Source organism: Mobula hypostoma, chromosome 1 (genome assembly GCF_963921235.1).
Source record: "Mobula hypostoma chromosome 1, sMobHyp1.1, whole genome shotgun sequence".
In the NCBI taxonomy this organism is placed as follows: Eukaryota; Metazoa; Chordata; class Chondrichthyes; order Myliobatiformes; family Myliobatidae; genus Mobula; species Mobula hypostoma.
The window spans coordinates 154,879,974-154,905,164 of NC_086097.1; the positions used below are offsets into that span (position 1 = coordinate 154,879,974).

General features: G+C 39.6%; 1 protein-coding gene across 1 annotated transcript in view; it reads right to left on the reverse strand.

The window, feature by feature from the left end:
• Positions 1 to 25,191, reverse strand: part of col22a1 (collagen, type XXII, alpha 1) — a 328,136-nt gene that overhangs the window by 145,028 nt on the left and 157,917 nt on the right. Inside the window, exons 11-14 of the mRNA XM_063048837.1 lie at positions 21,593 to 21,646; positions 19,079 to 19,117; positions 12,145 to 12,198; positions 6,761 to 6,814 (exon numbers count right to left, since the gene is read on the reverse strand). Of these exons, the coding sequence (XP_062904907.1) occupies positions 6,761 to 6,814; positions 12,145 to 12,198; positions 19,079 to 19,117; positions 21,593 to 21,646 (201 nt within the window). The remainder of the gene's footprint in view (positions 1 to 6,760; positions 6,815 to 12,144; positions 12,199 to 19,078; positions 19,118 to 21,592; positions 21,647 to 25,191) is intronic.

A 25,191-nucleotide genomic window follows, 5' to 3' on the forward strand; every position in this document is an offset into this window, starting at 1 on the left:
TCTATGCTGTTCAAGAAGGGAACTCACGTGAGGAATTCAGTCCAAGCAGCAGAAAACAAAACCTAGGAACCTAATCAATTGATACCTGTTTAGCCATGTTTAAGAGGCTTGCTGAATAACTTCACAAACAGAAATCAACCAGAGATATGACAGAGGAGAAAATAAAGGGTTCTTGTACTAAGAACAATATCCTTGTCCAGAAATCACACTACACTTATTTTAGTGTGCTAAAGGATGCCTGTGTTTAGTGCTAACATATAATCAGGTTTCTGGCACAAAAAAAGTACATAATTGGCCAAAATCCACATTGAAACAGAATTAGAGTTGTTTTTCAAATGGAAACAATTGCTAAAAAATAGGAAGTAATATGCTTTCTGACAGGATTTTAGCCAATTTCCTGATGCATTCTGTATGGAGAAGGGCATCAGCCCTGAAAGATGTACTCCTATGGTGACCAAAGGCTATGTTTGGGCAATGCGGCTGCCACTGAAAGAACAATGGATTCAAGACAGAGCGAGATAGGACCATGCATTTGATGAGATGTATGTCAAGAGGAAAGTCCTGTGGGTGGAAAAGTCAGCAGACCACCATAAAAAGTTGGCTATCACAGGAATTGTGCAATGCGATCTGTACATCAATTCTTGTATCTGCAAAATGGAGCTCCTTTGAGAAAATGTATATCATGTAAAGCTATAGGTTCTTTATGCAGAGTGTCATACATCAGGAAATACAGACATTATTTCCCCTAAAGCCAAGCTATTTCATTAAGGGTTAAGTAACACATGTTACACAAATACTTAGGTTGCTCGCCGTGTGTCTAAGACAAAGAAAACAGCAAGTGTGCTTAACTGAAGGTCTGGACCGATTTTTGTGTCGAGCATGATTTCACAGAGAGGCAATGACCTGTGTGATCCACTTAAGCTAAAACTGAAATTGGATCATGTGATACCCAAAAAAACAAGCCTTATGTCGTCTGATTTCGAGACTTCTGCATTTTATTCTGTTCCACAGGAGAGGCGAGTTTCAAACATATTCAGAGAGGCAGGCTTTGCCAACTGTGGATGAAGCTGAGTTGTGCGAATGAGCTTAGGAACGTAGGTGGAAACTGAGACACTAAAGGCATAATAATAATTTAGCTCAAGGCTCGTCCACTATAGAAAATTTAAACTGTAGGAGAGAAACCATTTTAGGAGATGCACTGTCTGCTTTGAATTAGATAAGGTTACAGATATATAAGAACAGAGCTTTTGAGGAGTGGTTTAAGAAGTATAAGAATTACAGACAAAAATTACATACACTAAAAACATGAGATAAGGATTTCACCTGATGGCGCAACTAGAAGTACTGAGTGGTGATACTATTATTTGATATGAGAATAAACAACAGAGGGATTACATACTGTATAAAGCAAATGTGAAGAGAAGAGGGAAAGAGATTTTTTTAAAGAATGGGTTGATTACAAAAGCCATGAAAGCAATTGGCAAAATAGAAGCAGAAGTGATTTGGAATAGTTGACAATAGGGTAAACTGGGTGACTGAATGATCTGGAGCTGATTTACAATTTTATTGCCTGATCTTTTCAATGATTAATTTCATAGACATACTTAAGGCTGACATATTGTTAATCTTTTTGTCTATCTGAATGATTTGGAAGATGGTCAAAAAAGCGGACTTCAATAAATGGTTAATGAATTTGCGAAAAGTATCTAACGATAAAATTAAAGGTGCATGGGAACTGGAATTTTGAGAGTCACTTTCAGATAATCAATGGGATAAAATTTTTCATTTGGTAAATACTTCATCTATTTGTGCCCGTCATTCCTTGATACAGTTCAAGGTAGTATACCGGGCACATATGTCAAAGGATAAATTAGCCTGTATTTTTCCTAATATTAATCCTACTTGTGACAGATGCAATATTGAGCTGGCTACTTTAACTCATATGTTTTGGTCTTGTATCAAGATAGATAACTTTTGGAAAGATGTCTTTAAAACTTCATCAAAAGTTTTGAATTTGGACATAAAACTGAATGTATTTACAGCAATTTTTGGGATCATTCCACCAGAAGCAGGATATGTTCCTATTTCTGCTCAATGGATTATAGCATTTACAACTTTATTGGCTAGGAGAGCCATTTTGCTTAAATGGAAGGACTCTAATCCACCTACTGTTTTCTGTTGGCTTTCCTCCATTATGTCCTAAGTTTAGAGAAAATAAGAAGTCAGACATTTGATACATCCTTTAAATTTGAAGAAATCTGGTGACCTTTTATTCAATATTTTCATATGGTTTGATCTATTGCTCTCCCAGTTACTCTCTCAAAACTTTGGATTTGATCAGAAAGTTTTTCTTTCTTCTTACTTTACTCTAAATATGGGCTGCCCAGTCCCTTACTTTTTTTTCCTTTTTTTTCTTTTTCATTATTTTTTGTTTTTGTTTACAGAGAATAGTATTTTTGTTCCTATATATAAAATTATAAAAGTTTCTTTTTTCTCTTTTATGAAATGATAAGAGGAGTATGCTTATTTTACCTTTTATATGTATTGTTATCTATATAGATTTCTGAGATAATCCTCCTCTTGTTCATATATATGCACTTTTTAAAAAATCAATAAAAAGATTGAGAAAGAAAAGAAAAAAGCAGACTTCATAAACAACAATACACATATACAATACAAGATGAACTCAGTAGATGAGGCATCTAAGGATAAGAATTAATAGTCAAAATTTTGGGCCATGATCTTTCATCAGCACTGATAAAGCAGTCCTGATGAAGGTCTCAACCTAAAATATTGACTGTTCATTTTCCTCCATAGATGCTGCTTGGCTTGCTGAGCGCCTCCAACATTTTCAGCGTGTTGCTCCTGATTTCCAGCATCTATATTCTTGTGACCACATAAATACAGTGCCTATAAAAAAGTATTCACCCCCCCCCCAGAAGTTTTCATGTTTTATTGTTTTACAACATTGGATCACAATGGATTTAATGACACTTGTTTGACACTGATCAATAGAAGAGTCTCTTTTGTCTTAAAGTGAATTACAAAATTGGTCAAAATGTATTACAATTATTATACACAAAATAATTGATTGCATAATTACTTACCCCTTCAAGTCATTATTTAGTAGATGCATTTTTACCAGCAATTACAGCCTTGAGTCTATGTGGATAGGTCTCTATCAACTTTGCACATCTAGACACTGCATTTTTTCCCCCTTGTTCTTTACAAAACTGCTCAAGCTCTGTCAGATTGCATGGGGATTGTGAATGAACAGCCGTTTTCAAATCCAGCCACTGAACTCTGTTTTGCCACTCCAGGTCATTAATTTTATTATTTTTAAGCCATTCCTGTGAAACTTGGCTTTATGCTTGGGATCATTGTCTTGCTGGAAAACCAATCTTCTCCCAAGTCGCGGTTCTTTTGCAGACTGCATCAGGTTTTCCTCAAGGATTTCCCTATATTTAACTGAATTAATTTTATCCTCTACCTTCACAAGCCTGATGATCCAGCCACCACCATGCTTCATGGTAGAGATAGTGTGTTTTTGATGATGTGCAGTGTTTGGTTTACACCAAAGATAGTATTTAGTCTGATGGCCAAAAAGCTCAATTTTGGTTTCATCAAACCATAGAACTTTCTTCTATCTGACTTCAGAGTCTCCTACATGCCTTCTGGCAAACTCTAGATGAGATTTCATGTGAGTTTTCTTTAAAACAGTGACTTTCTCTTCACCACTCTCCGATAAAGCTGTGACTGATGAAGCATCTGGGCAACATTTGTATATGCAGACCTTCCCATCTCAGCCACTGAAGCTTGTAACTCCTCCAGAGCTGGCCTCACATGCTAGTCTCCTTCTTGCATGGTCACTCAGCATTTGAGGATGGCCTTCTTTAGGCAGATTTACAGCTGTGCCATATTTGAAACATAGAAATGTAGAAAACCTACAGCACAACACAGGCCCTTCGGCCCACACTGCTGTGCCAAACATGTACTTGCTTTAGAAATTACCTAGGGTTACCCATAGCCCTCTATTTTTCTACCAACTTCCACCAATGTACTAGGATATCATTGCATAATTTTTACTATGTGGAACAAAATGCTTCTCTGCTCCATTATGTATTACACCACCTTCCTGCTGATCACAAGTCTGAACTGTTTAGAAACCTTATCAGATTTTTTGTACATTCTCTCCTCTGTGACATTCCTATTGGGCTCAGTAACATCAGCAAACTATGTTACTCTTTGTGCATTTTATCAAGGCTTTACTATAGTTTGTAAATAGCTCAGCTCAGATTCTTCTTGCATCTAGCTAATAATGGCTGTGCCATATTCTTCCCATTTCTTGATGATTGATTTTACTGTACTCCAAGGAATATTCAGTGTCTTGGAAATGTTCTTGTATCCATCTTCTGACTTGTGCTTTTTTATAACCTCTTTGTGTAGTTGCTTGGAGTGTTGTTTTGTCTCCACAGTATAGTTTTTGCCAGGAAACAGGCTCACCAGCAGTTGCACCTTCCAGATACAGGTGTGTTTTTACTACAATCAATTGAAACACCAGTGATGATTTGGTGTGTCATATTAAAAGGAGTGGATTTTTATGCAAACAATTATTTTGTGTTTTATATTTGTAATTAATTTAGATCACTTTGTAGAGATCCATTTTCACTTTGACAAGAAAGTCGTTTTCTATTGATCAGTGTCAAAAAAGCCAAATTAAATCCACTTTGATCCGATGTTGTATAACAATAAAACATGAAATCTGCCCGGGGGGGGGGTGAATAGGCGCTGTAAGTTAACCTACGCCTGAATAAGCGCTGTAATAGGCGCTGCAAGTTAACCCACACCTGAAGTAAAGTAAAGGAGACTGATACAGTTACAAACTGAGCTGGAGAGTGCTGGAAAAGGCAGAGTACTGGAAAATAAGCAGTTATACAATCATTTTGGTCAAGACAGTCAATTTTTAATTCCTGTTATAACTGTTATGTTCTCTCCTTTATTAATTTATCAAAGTTACCGCAACTAAGCATTGTGTGAAATACTGTAGCATATACTGTGAATTCTGGTTAATTAGGACACATTGGGAACCGGTACATTTTGGCCCAGTTAAGCAGCTGCCACAATTAGCCACAGTTTCATGAAACCAGATAAAAAGTGTAAAAAAGGACAAACTACCATTTAACTAAGTAAGGAGATATGTATTTGAATGAAATACAGACAAATTAAAACACTATCAATACTACTACAGTACTATAAAACTGTATTAGTTCCTTATAGTTATCAACAAAGGAAATTATCCAGTGTACGCTTTCTTTTCACAACATTGCATCCAGATATAATCGTATGGTCTGACACCAGTAGAGAAGTGGTTATTGGTGAACTCACAGTCCCCTGGGAAGACAACATCGATGAAGCCCATGAGCGCAAGTTAACCAAGTATGTAGAATTAAGATCAGAGTGCAGAGACAGAGGGTGGAAGGTCTCATGCTATCCATTCGAAGTAGGCTGCCGTGGGTTTATTGCATTCACTTTCCAGAAGCGGCTGCGTGACCTTGACTTCACTAGAAGAGAGATCAAGTCAACCAGTAGGGCTGTAGCTGAGGCAGCAGAGAAAGGATCAGCATGGGTGTGGACCAAGTATGTCAAGAGGGGCAGATAGTCAGACAGTGTATACATATCTTGCAAACCCTTCAAACCCTGAAGAGCAGACTATCTGGTGGATGGAAGTGACCAACAACTCTGATAGAGGCAGATGCCAAGTTTTTAAGCTCACCAGTGGGAGGTGGTGCTTTAGCACTGCTGGCCCACCCGCTCCAGGGAGTCTTGATCATAAGCGGGCCGAAACTCCTGAAGACAGGTGGCAGATCAACTGATGATCCCACTGGTGACAGCACAGGACAGTTAACATCTTAGTCCACGTGTATTTTGTAACTCCGGTGTACGCTTTCTTTAGATTGATTTTAAATGAAAAGTCAGCATAGACACTCGTGTAGATAATATAATCCCAGCAGACAATTCTACCGACAACTGCATCCTCCAACTCTTTATTTTCATTGTAACATTCAAGAGGATTGTCAATACATTCAGATTTTGCACATTTCCTAACTTGAAGTAGTGAAATCATTTTATTTTCACTCCCAGCCACTCCTGGCAACTCCAAGCCTGAATGTTTAAAACTGCTTTGAGCAAAACAGTTCTGAATTGTCTTACTGCTTACAACTGTCTTACTGTTTACTTCTCACCTAGTATCAATGACAGAAATCCCTGCCTTTTGAACACAATCACATGCAACAGACTCTGTTTAAAGACTGTTCTCTCTAAGCATGCTACAGAGCCTAATGACCACACAAATGCATATATTTGGCACCAGTTAGAAACTACTTGCCACAATCTCCTGCTCCAATTACATGGCATAGCGTCCCAAATGAATGAATGGAATCCCAGCAATTTTCTCAGTTTTTATACTTTAAGAGTTGTCCCAAATAAGCAACTGCCCTGATTAACTGATGGCCCAATTAACCAGAATCCACTATATGTTATAAAAAAACACATATGCCTGACAATGAGTTAGCTCAGTAACTCAACCTAGCGATTATTGAAGCCAATAAAACTTCCCAACGTAATTACTGTTTTTGCACTTTTGGGACACCATTATTATCCTACACCCAACTGTTAAAAACTATTTATACTTAAGAAATAATTACCGGTGTTATTCAGATAGTTAAAGAGCAATTCAGGAAACTATGATGTTTGTTCTTACCTTTTCACCCTTCTCACCTGGTGGACCTGCCTCTCCTTTAATACCAGGGTCACCCTAGAAGCCAGAAAGAAGGATCATTAAAGCAATGATGAAAATCAACGAATCTCCTCTCGTACAGCAATCAGAAATTTACAAAGAATGTAGTTTGATTCTTTACACTTACAAGATTTACGTATCATTTCCTTCTGAGACACACCATCTGATAGAAATATTTTGATTTGCCATTTAAAAATGTATCAAAGCACTAATCAAAATATTATTTTTGCAATGGAACAAATGTTGTTCTGAAGTACTCATTCCACATGATGAATTTGCACTGTGAATACCTTGCTGTATATGCTGAATCATTAGTATTGCGGAGGACACTGAAAGAGTTTCAGATAGCCTATGCACCATTAATATCCACCTTTGAGTACAGACAGCAGTTCAGATTGAAGGGTCTCTCATAAAAATCACACATCTAGCATCAGTACACCTGCTGTAGTGTAGTAGAACTTTAATCTAATTTATGTGCCCAACTTGAGGGAGAGGGAAAAAAATCCTGGTCATTTGCAAACATAATTGGTGATTGCAAAATTAGACTGATGAAGAAAGAGGTGCTTGCTTTATTGAGATTAAAGCCAAAATCACAGCATTCTGAAACCATCAAGTTTGAATATCAAAAGACGGAGGAATACTAAATCTGGAATCTACAATCTGAAAGAGAAAAAAATTCACAGTACCATGTAGTAAATATGCATTTGCTGTCGTAGAAATAAGTATCAAGTCTAGGTCAGTTTCGCCTCAATGATTATCCTCAGAAAGTTAATGATAATGGTTTGATGATAGTTATACAGCTGAATGGCAAGAAAAATACTGGTGTTCCTCTAGTAGGTCATATCATACCACTTGTGAAAATAGGAGTGATTGTAGTCAAAATGCTGCTAAGGTCTTGCTATATGCATACATGGCCTGCCATTCAATCTGACCCATGATCACATGGAATAGGATTTTCAGTTGAAATGATGGTGAGTCAAATGTGCTCTGATGGAATATCCAGAGAGTGCATTATTTCATCATCTTAATTTTATTTCCTGCTGCTCCTTAATCCCCAGAGTTTCTTTTCCCCATTATACCTGTTGTTTTGCTGTGGGCAAGAACTGTGGCCAGATTATGAAGAATGACAAAGTGGCGGTACTTTCAGACAGCAGAACATTCCAAGGCAGGTCCAGGCTTTGACAGAGAGCATTAATAGTTAACCCAGCAATATTCAAGGTTCTCGGATTCTAATATCATCAGGACCTTCTCGAATCTGTACATGAATTGAGTGGGTAATATTTGACCTCCAAGTACCAGCCATTGATCCATTGGACAAAATGTGGCAGCCGCAGAAGATAACCCAAGGATCTGTAAACTTCCCAAACCTATGACATTTAACATCTACATTTTATGATGTGGTTAAAACAAATTTATAAATGTGGGGAGAGACAGATCTTACTCTTCCTGATTGGCCCAAGCCTCATGTGGAGACACAATTGTACAGTTTACCACGTCCTGAAACATGATGAAGGTCATTATATCAGTGGATTTTATTGCCCACTGTGCTCTACTGAATGAGGAGGTGAGTTCCCCACTTTTTAAATGGAAAACTTCATTAAGTCCTTTGTTAATTCCATTAAGTCTTTGTATTTACTGAACTGCATAGGGGATTATCCCAAAGTCACTCTATGACCGGAATTCTTACTGCATCTGATAACAGGTCTCACTAATCCTGAAAGATCTTAATTTCTGCAAAGTGGACCTGGGTCCATTCCTATGATGTAGACACCTTTCTAGCTTCAGCCATCTCCTTCAGTCACTTCTGGAATAGCAGACTTATCTTCAGGCCTTTGTGCAAAAGGCAACTTTCAATTAACCATAACATCAAATATCCACAATAAGCTCAGCATGGTTCTGCATCAGATACACAGGCTTCTTGTACATGGTTTACAATTTGTCGTAGGTATATATTTGTGCAGCAATTAGGCAAAACAGGTACCAAATCTGTATTGTCCAATGATTAGCACCACCAATTGTTTATACTTGAGCTCCTCTATGCATATTTCTGCCATACACTCACAACACAATCTCAGAACTTAATTTGAAAGGTACTGGCTAGAATTGTAATTCATGTTGGCATCTATAGTGTGCATGTTGTGGTAAGGCATGAGTTAAAGACAATGTCCAGGCAAAGATAGCCCAGGGCACTTTTAGTCAAGGGAAACCTTTGGAATGAGACTGACTGAGCCAACTTTGCCCATTGCAGAGAGAAGCAAAGGTGACAGCGGCAATGTATAGTTAAGCTGAAGAGTGAGGCCTCTGTAGTGAGACTTTTCTAGAAACCTCTTCCTAAAATATAACATCCCTTTACATAATATGGGATGCCAGAGACAGATGAGATAGGAATAATGGAAGGATGTGAAATACACCCAACAACTAAGGAACAATTGCTGTATTAACTTCCAAATATCATCGGCTGTCAGCATGACGTTTTGATTGATTTTTAATATCTCTGTTGTGAATGGTGATTGATCTTGCAAGTAAGGAATTCAATCATATACAATTTACCAAATGGTCAATGTCTGTAACTGATAAGCCAATTCTGTATAAAAATAGCAGTTTTCTGTTCAGACTTCAGAACAGTGTGTGTGACAAGAGCCCATGCTGTGCTCCTTGTGCACATGTAAAATAATAAGAATTTTTTAGTTGTAAAAGTATGTGTATTCTGGGCCCAGTTATTTTATTATCAGTGACGACAATAGGGCCATAGTAAATAATGCAACATGATTCAATTTCTAGGTGATTATGTTTGTTCTGTGATTAATTGGTACAATTATTGGTTTGCCAAGTCATTTCAAGAGCAATTAAGATCATTTATATGTTGTAGGTTTAAAACAACATACAGGCAAAAAGAGATAAGGATACCAATTTTGTTTCCCAAAAATATTTATACTTTCTACTTTATTGTCGCCAAACAATTGGTACTAGAACGTACAATCATCACAGCGATATTTGAATCTGGGCTTCACACTCCCTGGATTACAAATATTAAAAATTAAAAATAGTTAAAATTAGTAAATATTAAAATTTAAATTATAAATCATAAATAGAAAATAGAAAAATGGGAAGTAAGGTAGTGCAAAAAAACCGAGAGGCAGGTCCCGATATTTGGAGGGTACGGCCCAGATCCGGGTCAGGATCCGTTCAGCAGTCTTATCACAGTTGGAAAGAAGCTGTTCCCAAATCTAGCCATACGAGTCTTCAAGCTCCTGAACCTTCTCCTGGAGGGAAGAGGGACAAAAAGTCTGTTGCCTGGGTGAGTTGTGTCCTTGATTATCCTGGCAGCACTTCTCCGACAGCGTGTGGTGTAAAGTGAGTCCACGGACGGAAGATTGTTTCTGTGATGTGCTGCGCCATGTTCATGATCTTCTGCGGCTTCTTCCGGTCTGGGACAGGACAACTTCCATACCAGGTTGTGATGCACCCTAGAAGAATGCTTTCTATGGTGCATCTATAAAAATTATTGAGGGTTTTAGGGGACAGGCCAAATTTCTTTAGTTTTCTCAGGAAGTAAAGGCACTGGTGGGCCTTCTTGGCAGTGAACTCTGCTTGGTTGGACCAACTCAGGTCATTTGTGATATTGACCCCGAGGAACTTAAAGCTTTTGACCTGTTCCACTTGTGCACCACCGATGTAAGTTGGGTCATGCGGTCCACTACTCCTTCTTAAGTCAACAACCAATTCCTTCGTCTTGCTGATGTTGAGGGATAGGTTATTGTCTTCGCACCATGCCACCAGGTTCTTAATTTCCTCTCTGTACTCAAACTCATCATTGCCCGAGATATGGCCTACAATTGTTGTGTCATCAGCAAACTTATATATTGAGTTTGATGGAAACTTGGCTGCACAATCATGGGTGTACAGTGAGTACAGCAGGGGGCTGAGTACACAGCCTAGTGGGGCACCGGTGCTCAGAGTGATCGTAGAGGAGAGCTTGTCCCCTATTTTTACAGCTTGGGCCCTGTCTGTGAGGAAGTTGAAGATCCAGCTGCAGATCTGAGTGCTAAGGCCCAGGATCCGGAGCTTAGGAATCAGTTTATTTGGAATGATGGTATTAAAGGCAGAGCTGTAGTCAATAAAAAGGAGCCTTACGTATGCGTCTTTATTCTCCAGGTGTTCTAAGGAGGAATGTAGGTCCAGAGAGATGGCATCTGCCATTGACCTGTTGCTCCGGTAGGCGAATTGCAAAGCGTCGAGGTTGACCGGTAGGCTGTGGTTGATGTGCGCCAAAACCAATCTCTCGAAGCACTTCATAGCAATTGATGTCAGAGCCACAGGTCAATAGTCATTCAGGCATGCCACCTTGCTCTTCTTCGGTACTGGGATTATCGTTGCCTTCTTAAAACACGAGGGGATCTCAGACTGAAGCAAGGAGCAGTTGAAGATGTCAGAAAACACTCCAGCTAGCTCGCTTGCACAGGCTTGGAGAACCCGTCCCGGGACACCATCTGGACCCGTCGCCTTCTTTGGATTTATGTTCAGGAAGGCCCTTCTAACATCCTCCTCGGTGACGTTGAATCTAGATATTTGTAAAATATTTGTAAACGTGGTTGGAATTGTACTGGTCTGCAATCTTCATAGCTTTCATGACAGTTTTTTTAAAATTATTTACTAAATATTTCTGATTTCTTTCAAGATTTTGAAGAATTCCACAGCTACCACGTTGTAGCTTCTGATACCACGTCCAATCTCTTAACCCCATGTCATGATATAATGCTTGGGGGTGCAAGGGAAGGATTAAACCTAAAGGTATAGAAGGTTTTAATATTCGTCCCAATGATGATTAGAGTATGGAGATAAATTTTCCAATAAACTTTGAAGATGATCATGGAAATGATATGTACCTTTTATATCAGGGTACAATAGAGCTTTAGGATTAATTGAACTACTCTAAGAGGTGGAATAGACTTGCTGGGCCAAATGGCTTCCTTCCATATAATAAGGAAGATTTTATGAATATGAATAAAATTAACATTCTCTTCATATTCTAATGAACAGAGAGCCATTAGAAATATTCTACTCAATTACCAAAGTTTAATATAGTATTTTCTTGCTAATACTAATCCAAAGTGAAATCTATGAATTTCAGCTCTAAGTAGGAAGCATAAAATCATAAAATCCTAAACCCTAAACAAAGTGTGTTTCATTCACAATACTTTGTGGTTCTAAAATTCTAAAGATCCTGATTGAACTATGACGGAGACAAAATTTGTGCAATTAAGATGCGATTGATTGTTCCTCAAAGAAAATTGTATTTATTCAATTATTCTTTAATTCACTAAACAAGATTATCTTCAAATTTATACCTTAGCTCCTTTGCTTCCTTCCTTTCGAGGTAAACCAGAGAAGCCTATTGTTCCCTAAAAATAAAAAAAAGCGAATAGAGTTTTTTTTTCCTGAAAGTATCCACATTTATTTCCTATCGTTGATCTTCCAATTATTTCCACGGTACCATCTTTAAAATGTCAACTCTTAGTTTCAAATTCCTCCTAATCCTCACTCTAATTTCGTCCAGTTCTGCAACCCTCCAAGCTCTGGTTTGTTTCTTGCTCAAACACCGAACACCAAAGAAAAAATGAATAGGTGAACTTACTTGGGAGGGGCAGTACAAATTACAGATCACTGTCTACCCCAAAAGCAACAGAAAGCAAAGCACAGATATCAAAAAGAGAGTCAAAATGTGAGACACCTTTTTCACTGTAGTTGAGAAATCACTGAGGAAGCAGAGAGATCAAGACAATAATGTTTTATACATTGATTTTACTATCTTTAGATTTATTGTACATATTCATTCAGGTACACACACTATCAACAACTCACTGATTGCTATTTGATCCTTGCCCACTGCATAAAGTAGTGCTGGTTCCCAATTCTTGTCTTTAATTGGAATTTGGAGTTGGTCAGATAAGTACTAGATTGTAGAGATTGCACTTAACCAACATAGGACCTATCCACCCATATCATTCAACTTAATCCCCAGCTATGGATTCTCAGAAATAATTTTCTGTTTTTCCTGAAAAGCATGAGACCATCTTGACGATAAAATAAATTAACATGGATTGCCTGAACTCTCCAAACTGTGTCAATAGTTAATAACATGATTGATTTCTTTGCAGCTCTCAATGTATTGATAATATGAATTGCTTGAAATTGAACTGAATCTTTTGTAAGATAAAAGAAGATACCTGTCATCACATATGGAAAGAAGTGGGCAAAATTCCTGAAGTGTACTTCCTTCCTAGTGGGTAATCTCTCAATATAACCTGGCAGCTAGATTTACCAATTAATAAAATATCAAATTGGGCTACATTGACCAGAAAATTCCTTCCAGTTTATAGCCATTTCCAATTACCAAAGTCAATTTGTTTTCCCTGAATTAATCTGCAATTCCTTATTTTGAGCAATCTTAATGATTCTTTGGAAATCATAATGTCTGTCAGGAAATGAGAGATTCTACATGTGGTATGTTGACTTGTGTAGTTGGCCATTAATTATTTTATAATGAATTGCTTACAAGTTAATTGTTTCCCCTAATATAAGTATCATATTTTATTATTTACTGCTATTTTTGTTTATTGAAATAGTGCTTCGGAAGGAGGCTGGACATGCAGAAGTATATCACTGGCTTTCACACCATGAGCACATAACTCAAAATGAAGCCTGATTCCGAAAGTAAACATACATTAAAATTATTGTGATAATGGACAATATCAAAAGGCTCTACAGTTAAGATGACTATCTGTCCTTTTGGGCTTGTTGATGTATCCATGGATAGCAACTGCATATTATTCTGGCTTCCTCTGATTGAAATATATATTCTCATTTTAAAATAAAACATACAATGGAAACACTCCACACTGGTTGGGCAGCTGATTGTCAAAAAAAACCAAAATATTAAAATTCCCTGTTGCACCTGTAAAAATGTAATTTGGGCTGAATATTACAATGCGTTTGTTGTATATTAGATCAGGAAAATTCAGACTGCGACTTATTCCTGACACCACAGCTGTAATGTTCTATAACTAAAGCAGCATCTGTTTCATTTCTGTTTCATTTAGCTGTGGGTGTTTTAGCATTACATATTGTGTGGGAGACTTCCCTTCTGTCAGCCTGGAAACATATCATTGACATGTTGGGAAATTCATTAGTGGCCAAATGCCCTTATAGATCCTCTTATTCTTAGACTCTTTTGGAGCAACTTTAACTTTTAGTGAACCTCACAACGAACTGAGTATATAAGTTTGCTGATGACACCACAATTGTAGGCCGTATCTCGGGTAATGATGAGTTTGAGTACAGAAAGGAAAATAAGAACCTGGTGGCATGGTGTGAAGACAATAACCTATCCCTCAACGTCAGCAAGACGAAGGAATTGGTTGTCGATTTCAGAAGGAGTAGCGGACTGCACGACCCAATTTACATCAATGGTGCGCAAGTGGAACAGGTCAAAAGCTTTAAGTTCCTCGGGATCAATATCACAAATGACCTGAGTTGGTCCAACCAAGCAGAGTCCACTGCCAAGAAGGCCCAGTAGCGCCTTTACTTCCTGAGAAAGCTAAAGAAATTTGGCCTGTCCCCTAAAATCCTCAATAATTTTTATAGATGCACCGTAGAAAGCATTCTTCTAGGGTGCATCACAATCTGGTATGGAAGTTGTCCTGTCCAAGACCGAAAGAAGCTGCAGAAGATCGTGAACATGGCGCAGCACATCACACAAACCAATCTTCCGTCCATGGACTCACTTTACACCGCACGCTGTTGAAGCAGTGCTGCCAGGATAATCAAGGACACAACCCACCCAGTCAACACACTTTGCATCCCTCTTCCCTCTGGGAGAAGGCTCAGGAGCTTCAGGGGCTTGAGGACTCGTACGGCCAGATTTGGGAACAGCTTCTTTCCAACTGTGATAAGACTGCTGAACGGATCCTGACCCGGATCTGGGCCGTACCCTCCAAATATCCCGACCTGCCACTCAGTTTTTTTGCACTACCTTATTTTCCATTTTCTATTTTCTATTTATGATTTATAATTTAAATTTTTAATATTTACTATCAATTTGTACTCCAGGGAACGCGAAGCGCAGAATCAAATATTGCTGTGATGATTGTACGTTCTAGTATCAATTGTCTGGCGACAATAAAGTATGAAGTATAAAGTATAAATCAAACAATATCCAACCAGCTACTTGTACATGCTTGTTCAATCTGTTTTAAGTTGAAGTTAAAAATAGGTGAGCTTTTGTTGGCTGTAACATTAACCAATTAGTTTCTGTAAACAAACTGGTGCAGTATAGATCAACGTATATAGAACATAAAATGTGTTGCAACAATTCTATGTCATTATGCCTAAATTTTAGTAGAATGCATTTAATACAAAAATAGACACGTACTGCACAATTATTGGTTGCTTTTAAAATTATTATTTTCTATTTCAGCTCAGATTGGTTCAGAATAGCATCTCATTTCTCAAGATGTTTTTGTGAGAGCTGGAATGGGAAAGGAGGAGTACAGTTGTGCACTTGTGTGTGTACAGTATGTAAAATTTGCAGGTTAGAACCACATTTGAGCTATGGCTGTAGCACAGAGGGGGCCCAGTTGGTTCACCGTAGTTCCCAGCAGGGTAATCCATCTGTCCCATTCACCTTCCATCCACTCTAATACTGCAGCCTACCCTCTTTTACATGACATTAACTTCATCTGATTCTTTTGCTACTTGCCTATACCATGGAGTAATTTACAGTAGCCAATTATTACTCATTTTTGGGATGCCAGAGGAAACCAGCACACCAGGCAGAAATTAAACCCCATTCCAACACCTCCAAAGTCAGGATCAAAGCCAGGTACCTCACAACTTCAGGATTCAATTAACCTGGAACGCTGGGTCACCAGCACCAACCACTACACCTTTGTGTCACTCCTTATTCCAGAAAACATAAAAGCCAACTTGTATGTGAAAGAGTTCCACAAGCAGCATCTCAAATTATCAATTAACTGGAGCAACAAATAATCTGCTGGAGGAATCAGTGGGTTGAGCAGCATTGGTGGGAGGAAAGGAATTGCCAACATTTCTGGTTGAAACCCTGCATCAGGACTAATTAATCTAATTTGGTTAGAGGGCAAATATCAGTCAGATCATTGTCCTGTGATACATACATGAATAGATAATGAAGCAAAGATCTAACATCACTTGAACTTTAAATCCAAGTTAAGTCTCTGATAGTACGCCATTCTCTCCAAACAGCACTAGAGCATATGTTACGCTAAAGCCATAGAACAGTTGAAATCCAAAATTCTTCTACTACCCAAGTCACCTAAGTCTAACAAACAGTTTGATCTTAGCCAGCCAAATCCTGCAGAGTAGGATTTTTGTGACTAAATTGAAAAAGCATTATTTAAGATACATTTATACTTTTTAAGAAGCCAACATCACAGTGAATTGTAACTGGAATGAGCATCAGATATCAGTTCAGAATTATTCCAGTGTTAAAAAGAGACTGCAAGTGATGCCACCCACAGTAACCTAGTCAGCGTTGCTATAATAGATTCCAGTGTTGATTACTTTTAAATGGCTCTTTATGAAACTAGCTAATTCCAAGGATCTGGAAATGGCTATACAAGTCTTCAAAAATGATCAGAGAATTATATGCAACAGCCTTCTGTGGTCTTTGACCACCATCCAACTTCTCCAGCTCCCCACTAGATTATTTCAAAAACTATTCCACCATCCACTTTTTATTAAATGGGATATTGCCAGTGCTATGTAACTGACTGAACATGTTACAAAATATTTACACAAATGGCAGGATTAAGGAGTAATTTCTCCCCTTTTTAAAGTTACTGCAAGAAACAACTATTTCAAAGAGCAATAGAAAATCATGGTCCTAAGCATGATTCTGATCCAAATCAGTAACGTCTGGAAAACAGGCCCAAGTGGACCAATACATCTTATTCCGGTTTTAAAGCACGCAACTCCAGAGCTCTGTATATATCGAAGCAAAATTAAACTTTATGGAAGTGTGTACACTTATAATATATTGGCAAGTTTCTAGCAATATGTCAAAGCTTCTTCCAGGCATCAACAGCCAGACCTGCTATCAGACTGCATATAAACCAGGTAATCATAGCTATGACATCAACTTAAGATCAGTACTTACGTTACAATAAAAGCTTCAAATTTTCTAATTGAACTTTTGGACAAGTTGACTGATTTAAAATCTGGAGCAGACTCGCTATAAAATTTGCAATGGAAGCTACTTCCTGACATGTGTCAAGGTATATTACTCTGCAACCATTGCGACTGTCCACACCAAATTTTACCAGGATCAGAGGATGAGTGCAAAAGAAGCAGATGCTCCCACTTCCAAATCTCTTACTAGCTCTTCTTTCAGTTAGTCCTGACAAAGGGTCTCGGCCCGAAACGTCGACTGTACCTCTTCCTAGAGATGCAAACTCGAGGACTTCTGCAGATGCTGGAAATTCAAGCAACACACATCAAAGTTGCTGGTGAACGCAGCAGGCCAGGCATCTCTAGGAAGAGGTACAGTTGACGTTTTAGGCCGAGACCCTTCATCAGGACTAACTGAAAGAAGAGCTAGTAAGAGATTTGAAAGTGGGAGGGGGAGGGGGAGATCCAAAATGATAGGAGAAGGAAAGCGGGGGGGAACCAGAGGATGGGCAAGGGGTATAGTCTGAGGGACAGAGGGAGAAAAAGGAGAGTGTGAGAAAGAATGTGTGTATACAAGTAATGGATGGGGTATGAGGGGGAGGTGGGGCATTAGCGGAAGTTAGAGAAGTCAATGTTCATGCCATCAGGTTGGAGGCTACCCAGAAGGAATATAAAGTGTTGGTGTTGTTCCTCCAACCTGAGTACCTGAGTGTGGCTTCATCTTTACAGTAGAGGAGGCCATGGATAGACATGTCAGAATGGGAATGGGATGCGGAATTAAAATGTGTGGCCACTGGGAGATCCTGCTTTCTCTGGCGGACAGAGCATAGGTGTTCAGCAAAACGATCTCCCAGTCTGCGTCGGGTCTTGCCAATATATAGAAGGCCACATCGGGAGCACCGGACGCAGTATATCACCCCAGCCGACTCACAGGTGAAGTGTCGCCTCACCTGGAAAGACTGTCTGCACATGCACTTACACTTCCTCCCTTACCACCATTCAGCACCCAGACAGTCCCATTCTGACATGTCTATCCACGGCCTCCTCTACTGTAAAGATGAAGCCACACTCAGGTTGGAGGAACAACAACTTATATTCTGTCTGGGTAGCCTCCAACCTGATGGCATGAACATTGACTTCTCTAACTTCCGCTAATGCCCCACCTCCCCCTTGTACCCCAACCATTATTTATATACACACATACTTTCTCTCACTCTCCTTTTCCTCCCTCTGTCTCTCTAACTATATCCCTTGCCCATCCTCTGGTTCCCCCCCACCCTTTCCTTCTCCCTGGGCCTCCTGTCCCATGATCCTCTCATATCCCTTTTGCCAATCACCTGTCCAGCTCTTGGCTCCATCCCTCCCCCTCCTGTCTTCTCCTTTCATTTTGGATCTCCCCCTCCCCCTCCCACTTTCAAATCTCTTACTAGTTCTTCCTTCAGTTAGTCCTGACGAAGGGTCTCGGCCTGAAATGTCGACTGTACCTCTTCCTAGAGATGCTGCCTGGCCTGCTGCGTTCACCAGAAACTTTGATGTGTGTTGCTTGAAATTCCAGCATCTGCAGATTTCCTCGTGTTTGCAAGATCACCAGTTAAATGGGGAAAATGAGAAGTTGTGATCATTGGTATGAGCCATGTCCAGAGTGTCTCTTCACTTTGACGATCTCAAATGACAATGGCATTTTGCCGGCCAAGGACTGATAGGATCCTTTCCAAAAAATGTTCTCTTCCAATAACTATTTTACCTCCATATATTCCATAGCCAAAATTCACACAACAATAAAATATAGGTCTACAAACTTAACTTGAGATCCAAAATGGGTTCCACCCCAGAATAAAAAGGCTACCAGATCCTAAACACAAACCTTTTGGAAGTAGGAGACACGGAATAAAAGAAATGATATAAAGAATTACATTTTTTCATAAAAGAAAGGAAGCATATAACAGTTTTCTAAATCACTTGGAGCACTACTGAATTATTGTGTCAAATTCTAAACATCACTTCTTGAAGAAGACGCTGATGATATTATCCGATGTGATATGAGAGTTGAGCTTTAAGGAGGAATTGTTGTCTTACCTTTTCACCTTGCTCCACTGAAGTATAGCTTATTCTGCCCTGTAATATAAAGAATATTTTGCATTTAGCATTATTAGCAATCATTAGGATAAAGATAAATATTCCATATAAAACAATCCAAAACTCTTCCATAATTCTCAGACATATAATTTCACATAGTTTCACCCTTGTCTGTTTGTTAAGGTTATTTCAATCTCTACAAGTCTCCTTGGAAAATAAGACATGTCAAAAGAATGCTTTTTGGATCTCTGCAGGTTTTTCCCCCACTGTAACTTAGCAAACCACCAGACGGACCCTAAGAGATAAAGTTATAATCATACAAATTGGAAACAAGTTGTCAGTCCACCTAATAAACGTCAACCATCAACCTCTCCCTCACACTAATTCTACACTGATCCTATTTTAATCTCCCCATAAATTCCTCCAAATTTCTATCATTTGCTGCCTATTAGTGGCCACAAACCTAACAAAATGCATATCTTTGGAACGTAGGAGAAAACCTGAGCATATAGAGAGGCCACATGGTCACCAGGAGATGTGCAAACTCCACAGAAGCAGCACCAGAGATGAGGATTGAACTCAGCAGAAGGGTCAATGGGATTAGTGTAAGTGTGAGCTTATTGGTAAATATGTCACTGGGTCTGTTTCACTTCTATATGAGTCTACGAAAAGATCATCTGGTTGTCCAGTAAGTTACAGTGAAGAATTATGAGAAGATGCATATATCATTTCTTCAGATGCGATAAACCCTGTGGAAATTCTCTTCCACGCTAAGTTTGTTGCAGTGAGCATTTCAGGAAGCATCTTTGATAAACTTGGAAAAATATAGAAATAAGCTGCAAAGAATTAAAGGAGGAAGATGTCTGAGCATTAAGGTGTCGCTGTGATGGAAGATGCTGTGATACATAAAACATAGAAAACCTACAGCACAATACAGGCCCTTCGGCCCACAATGCTGTGCTGAATATGTACTTACCTTAGAAATTACCTAGGGTTACCCATAGCCCTCTATTTTTCTAAGCTCCATGTACCTATCCAAGAGTCTCTTAAAAGACCCTGTTGTATCTGCCTTCACAATTGTCACCGGCAGCCCATTCCACACACTCACCATTCTCGCATAAAAAAGTTACCGCAGGCATCTCCTCTGTACCTACTTCCAAGCATCCTAAAACTATGCTCTCTTGTGTTAACCATTTCAGCCCTGGGAAAAAGCCTCTAACTATCAATGCCTCTCATCATCTTATACACCTCTATCAGGTCACCTCTCGTAAGTCTCGCAGAAATCCAAAAAGCATTTTTTTGACATGTCTTATTTTCAAAAGAGACTTCTAGATGCTTTAGAAGTGCTAGGTATTGGGGCAGCATGAGAGCATAATAGCTGGTGTAATGGGATCACAGCACCAGTGACCCAGGTTCAGTTCCACTGCTGTCTGTACTTCCCGTGACCACATGGGTTTCCTCTAGGTGTTCCGTTTTCCTCCAACATTACAAGACTCTACAGGTTAGAAGGTTAATTAGTCACATGGGTGTGGTTGGGTGAAATGGGCTCATTGGGCTAGAAGGTCCTGTTACTGTGCTGTATCTCTAAATAAACATCTAAAATAAATATATCAAACATTTTCCCGAGCTCTTTTCACCACATGGTGCCTTTTTGATAAATTTTGTGGATTAATAACTAAGGTTCTCTCATGAAGAGAACATCATTTTAATGTAGTTGAAGAGTTCAATTTATCTAATATATTAAGTAACTAGCAGCTAAAATTAACTATGTTTTTATCATTTTTATTTCATTAGTAATTTGAGTAAAAAATAAGTTCAATGACAGCCAAGAATCAGGCCAACATAGGTAACTGGGAATGATACTATATCTAGCATGACCAAGGGATATGCAAAATATTATCAGTTAACACTCAGCAGTTGACCTAAACTTGTAAATGACTCTGTTGCAAGATATGTCACTGATTCACTTAGTAATAGCAGATGAAGGGGGAAGCTAAGGTGGTTGATTTATGATGCAGTGAGTTGCGATAGGGAAGAATGCTCAACAGAGAGACTGACATCAGTGCAATGTTTAATGGAAAATTATCTTTTAAGCCAAGGACTGTGGTATCTGATTGTATGGCAAGATCAACTTTTGGATTTTCTAATAAGTCATGATATGCCAGATGCCTTCTGTTTGCATAGTTCTATTAATCTGCATTTCTTAACCTTAAAGGCAAAGAACCTTGAAATATTTCAACAGATTGCCAATTAGTATAGCAAGTTATTATGTCGAAAAAAAACATTAGAGCTCATATGTGTTAGAAGCATCCTACAAAGCTGCAATTAGACAAATATATTTGGTGCTTTTTGTTGAATAAGAAATGCTGTCTTCTCTAAAGGGCAATGGGATCATGCACATATGTCTGACATTTAAATCAGCAATTAAGCATAAATGCTAACTTAGAGACAGAAGTCCAAGTCAAAGTGATACTCTACCAACTTACAAACCACGTTCTATAATCAAATACTTACCGGTTCTCCTTTCTGTCCTTTAGGACCATATGTTCCCATTTTGCCAGGTTCTCCCTGCCAAGAAGAAATGAAAGCTATAGTTGTGTGATCAGCTTATGTATAAACTTAACATGAACAATTTCTTAGTGAAGCCAAAAGAGTGCAAAGGGAATGGGAAAATGGTTTTACCAAATAGAGTAGAGTTGAACTACAATTGTAATGAGGTTTGTAACCAAGCAATGAAACCGAAAGTGAGCACCAGTAAGGTCATTACTGAGATGTCTACGAAGGTTCTCAGTCATCCAGGTCATTGTATATCAAGCAGTAGTAAATCAAGGCAACTGGACTTGCTCTGTTTTCTGGAAGACATTTCGCCACTCATCTGAGAGGCTTCTTCAGTTCTGATCCATGGTGAGGAATTTTTCCAGTTTATAAACTCTGAGTTGTTTAAATCATAGCAATCATATGAGGGTTGTTAAGAGTTGTAGAGGTAATGAGAGGGTCATTAGTCTTGTCTTTGCATGAGTGGAGGTGTGAACCATTGTGGAGGTGCTGGAGTAGAGATGTTAGGACTACATTGTAAATAGCTGATAGGTGGTGTCATACTCCACCCCCTCTGTTCAGGGATGGGTTTTCCAGTTTGACAAAGATGACTTCTTTAATCTCTCATTCAAACCACCTGTCCTCCCTGTCCAAAATGTACACATTGTTATCATCAAAGGAGTGTCCCTTGTCCTTTAGGTGTAGATACACAGCTGAGTCTTGACCTGATATGCTGGGCCATCTTTCTGTGATCAGCTCATTTATAAATTTATCACACACAGTTTCTTAGTGAAGCCAAAAGAGTGCGAGGGAATGGGAAAATGGTTTTGTCTCACCAATATACAGATCTGTGCAACTCAGTGGATAATAACATCAATTTACACAAGAAGATGTTGAGAACAATAGACTGGCCTTTCTTGACTGTTCAGTACTTATCAAAGAAAATGGACATCTAGATACTGAAGTTTACAGGAAACCAGTGCACACAGATCAGTAGCTACAGTTTGACTCTCATCACCCATTACAGCATAAGTTAAGGGTTATCAGAGTACTACATCACCGTGCCGAGAATGTCCGCACCAACATTACAGCTAAAGACAAGGTGCGCAAGTATTTGAGAGCAGCCTTGAAATCTTGCAGCTACCCTGACTGGGCCTTCATGAAGACAGCAACAAAAACCAGCAGGGACATCAGTCCAACAGACAGAGGTAAGGAACAAAGCAGCTAGAAAAACATAGTCGTCCCATATGTAGCTTGAATTTCAGAGAAACTCAGAAGGATTTTGGACAAACACCAAATCCTTATCTTTTTCAAACCTACAAACATATTCAGACAGTAACTCATCCACCTCAAGCCCTAACCCTAACCCTACACTCAAACATAAACAGAGCAATATTGTATAAGCTATCCAATGCAATGAGAACTGCACAGATCTGTATATCAGAGAGACAAAGCAACCACTTCACAAAAGGATGGCCCAGCATAGGAGGGGTAACACATCAGGTCAAAACTTGGCTGTGTATCTACACCTAAAGGACAAGGGACACTCCTTTGACGATAACAATGTGCATATTTTGGACAGGGAGGACAGGTGGTTTGAAAGTAGGGTTAAAGAAGTCATCTTTGTGAAACTGGAAAACCCATCCCTGAACAGAGGGGATGGGGTACAACACCACCTATCAGCTACTTACAATGCAGTACTAACATCTCTACCCCAGCATCTCCACAACAGTTCACACCTCCATTCATGCAAAGGCAAGACTAATAACCCTCTCATTACCTCTACAACTCTTAACAACCCTCATGTGATTGCTATACCTTTAAACAACTCAAGAGTTTATAAGCAGGGAAATTCATCACCATGGATCAGATCTGAAGAAATTCCTTGGATGAGTGGTGAAATGTCTTCTAGATAGTACAGCAAGTCCAGTTGCCTTGATCTACTACTGTTTTATATGGTAGTTACTGATCTCTTCCTCAATTTACTGTTGGTGGAGGGGAGACAGAAGGAGCAATCCAATGCTTTCTTCTTGCTGCTGCCATTGGAAGGAGATATAGGACCCTAAGGTGTCATACCACCAGGTTCAGGAACAGTTGTTACACTCCAACTGTCAGTTTCCTAAACCATCATGGATAACTTCACTCACCTCACACAACATATGAATTCACTTTCAAGGACTCTGCAACTCAAGTTCTCAGTATTATTTATTTACTTATTGTTATTATCATATTTTCACAGTTTGTCTTTTGCACATTGGTTGTTTGTCTGTCTTTGTGTAGTTTTTCATTGTTTCTGTTGTATTTCTTTGTTTTATTCTGAATGCCTGCAAGAAAATGAATGCCAGGATAGTACATAGTGACATATATGTACTTTGATAATAAATTTACTTTGAACTTACAATTGGATGGGTTAGGTTCATCCTGTTTTTACTGCTAGGATAAAAGCAAAGCAGTCAACCTCATTATTAAGTGGAAGTATCAGAAGGAGGTGGCTGGGAATGAACCCAAGTGCAAGACACAGACACTGAAGTACTAGGAACAGGACTAGGATACAGGGTGAGGGCTAGGACATGGACACAAAAACCGGGAACCCCGAACAGGACTGGACAAGAGAGCTAGGAGCAAGGGCTTGGACTCCGAGCCAGAGACTGGACAATGACCCAGAACCTGGGTCTTGCCTCTGGCTCAGACCCCAGAACTAGGCAAGGACATGACTTGGCTGGCAGGCAGGACAAGGCTGGAGACCAGAGACTTGAGGTGAGGCTTGAGACCAGAGACTTGAGGCTTGGGATCTTGAAGCTTGGCTTGGGACGAGGCTCAGCTCGGCTAGAGGCTTGAGGCTCGGCTCGGCTAGAGGCTTGGGGTCTTGAAGCTCCTTCTGGGCAGGGCGTGGATCTCCACCCGACAGAGGCAAGGGACAGAACCAACCATAGGTAACGGCAAGACGGCCTGGCCTACCCGATGGAGGCAAGGGACAGAAAGGGACAGAGCTAACCGCAGGGTAATGGCAAGACGGCCTGACTTACCTGGTGGAGGCAAAGGACAGGAAGGGAGCTAGGTACAGGGTGGCTCCAAGATAAGACTTCAGACGAGACCAGGCGAGAGTTACCAGCAAGACAAGGCAAGGCTGCAGGCAATGCAAGGCGAGACAAAAACTTCAGGCGAGGTGAGGGTTACCGGCAAAACAAGGCAATGCTTCAGGCAATGCAAGGCGAGACAAGAACTCAGGCGAGGCGAGAGTTACCGGCAAGACAAGGCAAGGCTCCAGGCCAGGAAACAGAAGGCAGGGGAAGGGATACAAGGAGTAAGGACAAGAACAATCCAGCACGCCATGCCCTGGTCTCTGGAGGTATTTATGCAGCCAGCCCCAATGAGAATCAGCTGCCTCAAGCAGTGCTCAACAGGAACAGAAACAGGGTAGACCGGAAAACCTGGAGCAAGGGTCGATGGACCGGACCGTGAACCAGAATGCGGACTTCATGGACCGGACCATGACAGGAAGTCAGTATGACTCAAGTATTTCAGATGCCACTGAAAAAATGGGTGGCCGTTTATCATGTATGTTTGGCACTGTTATC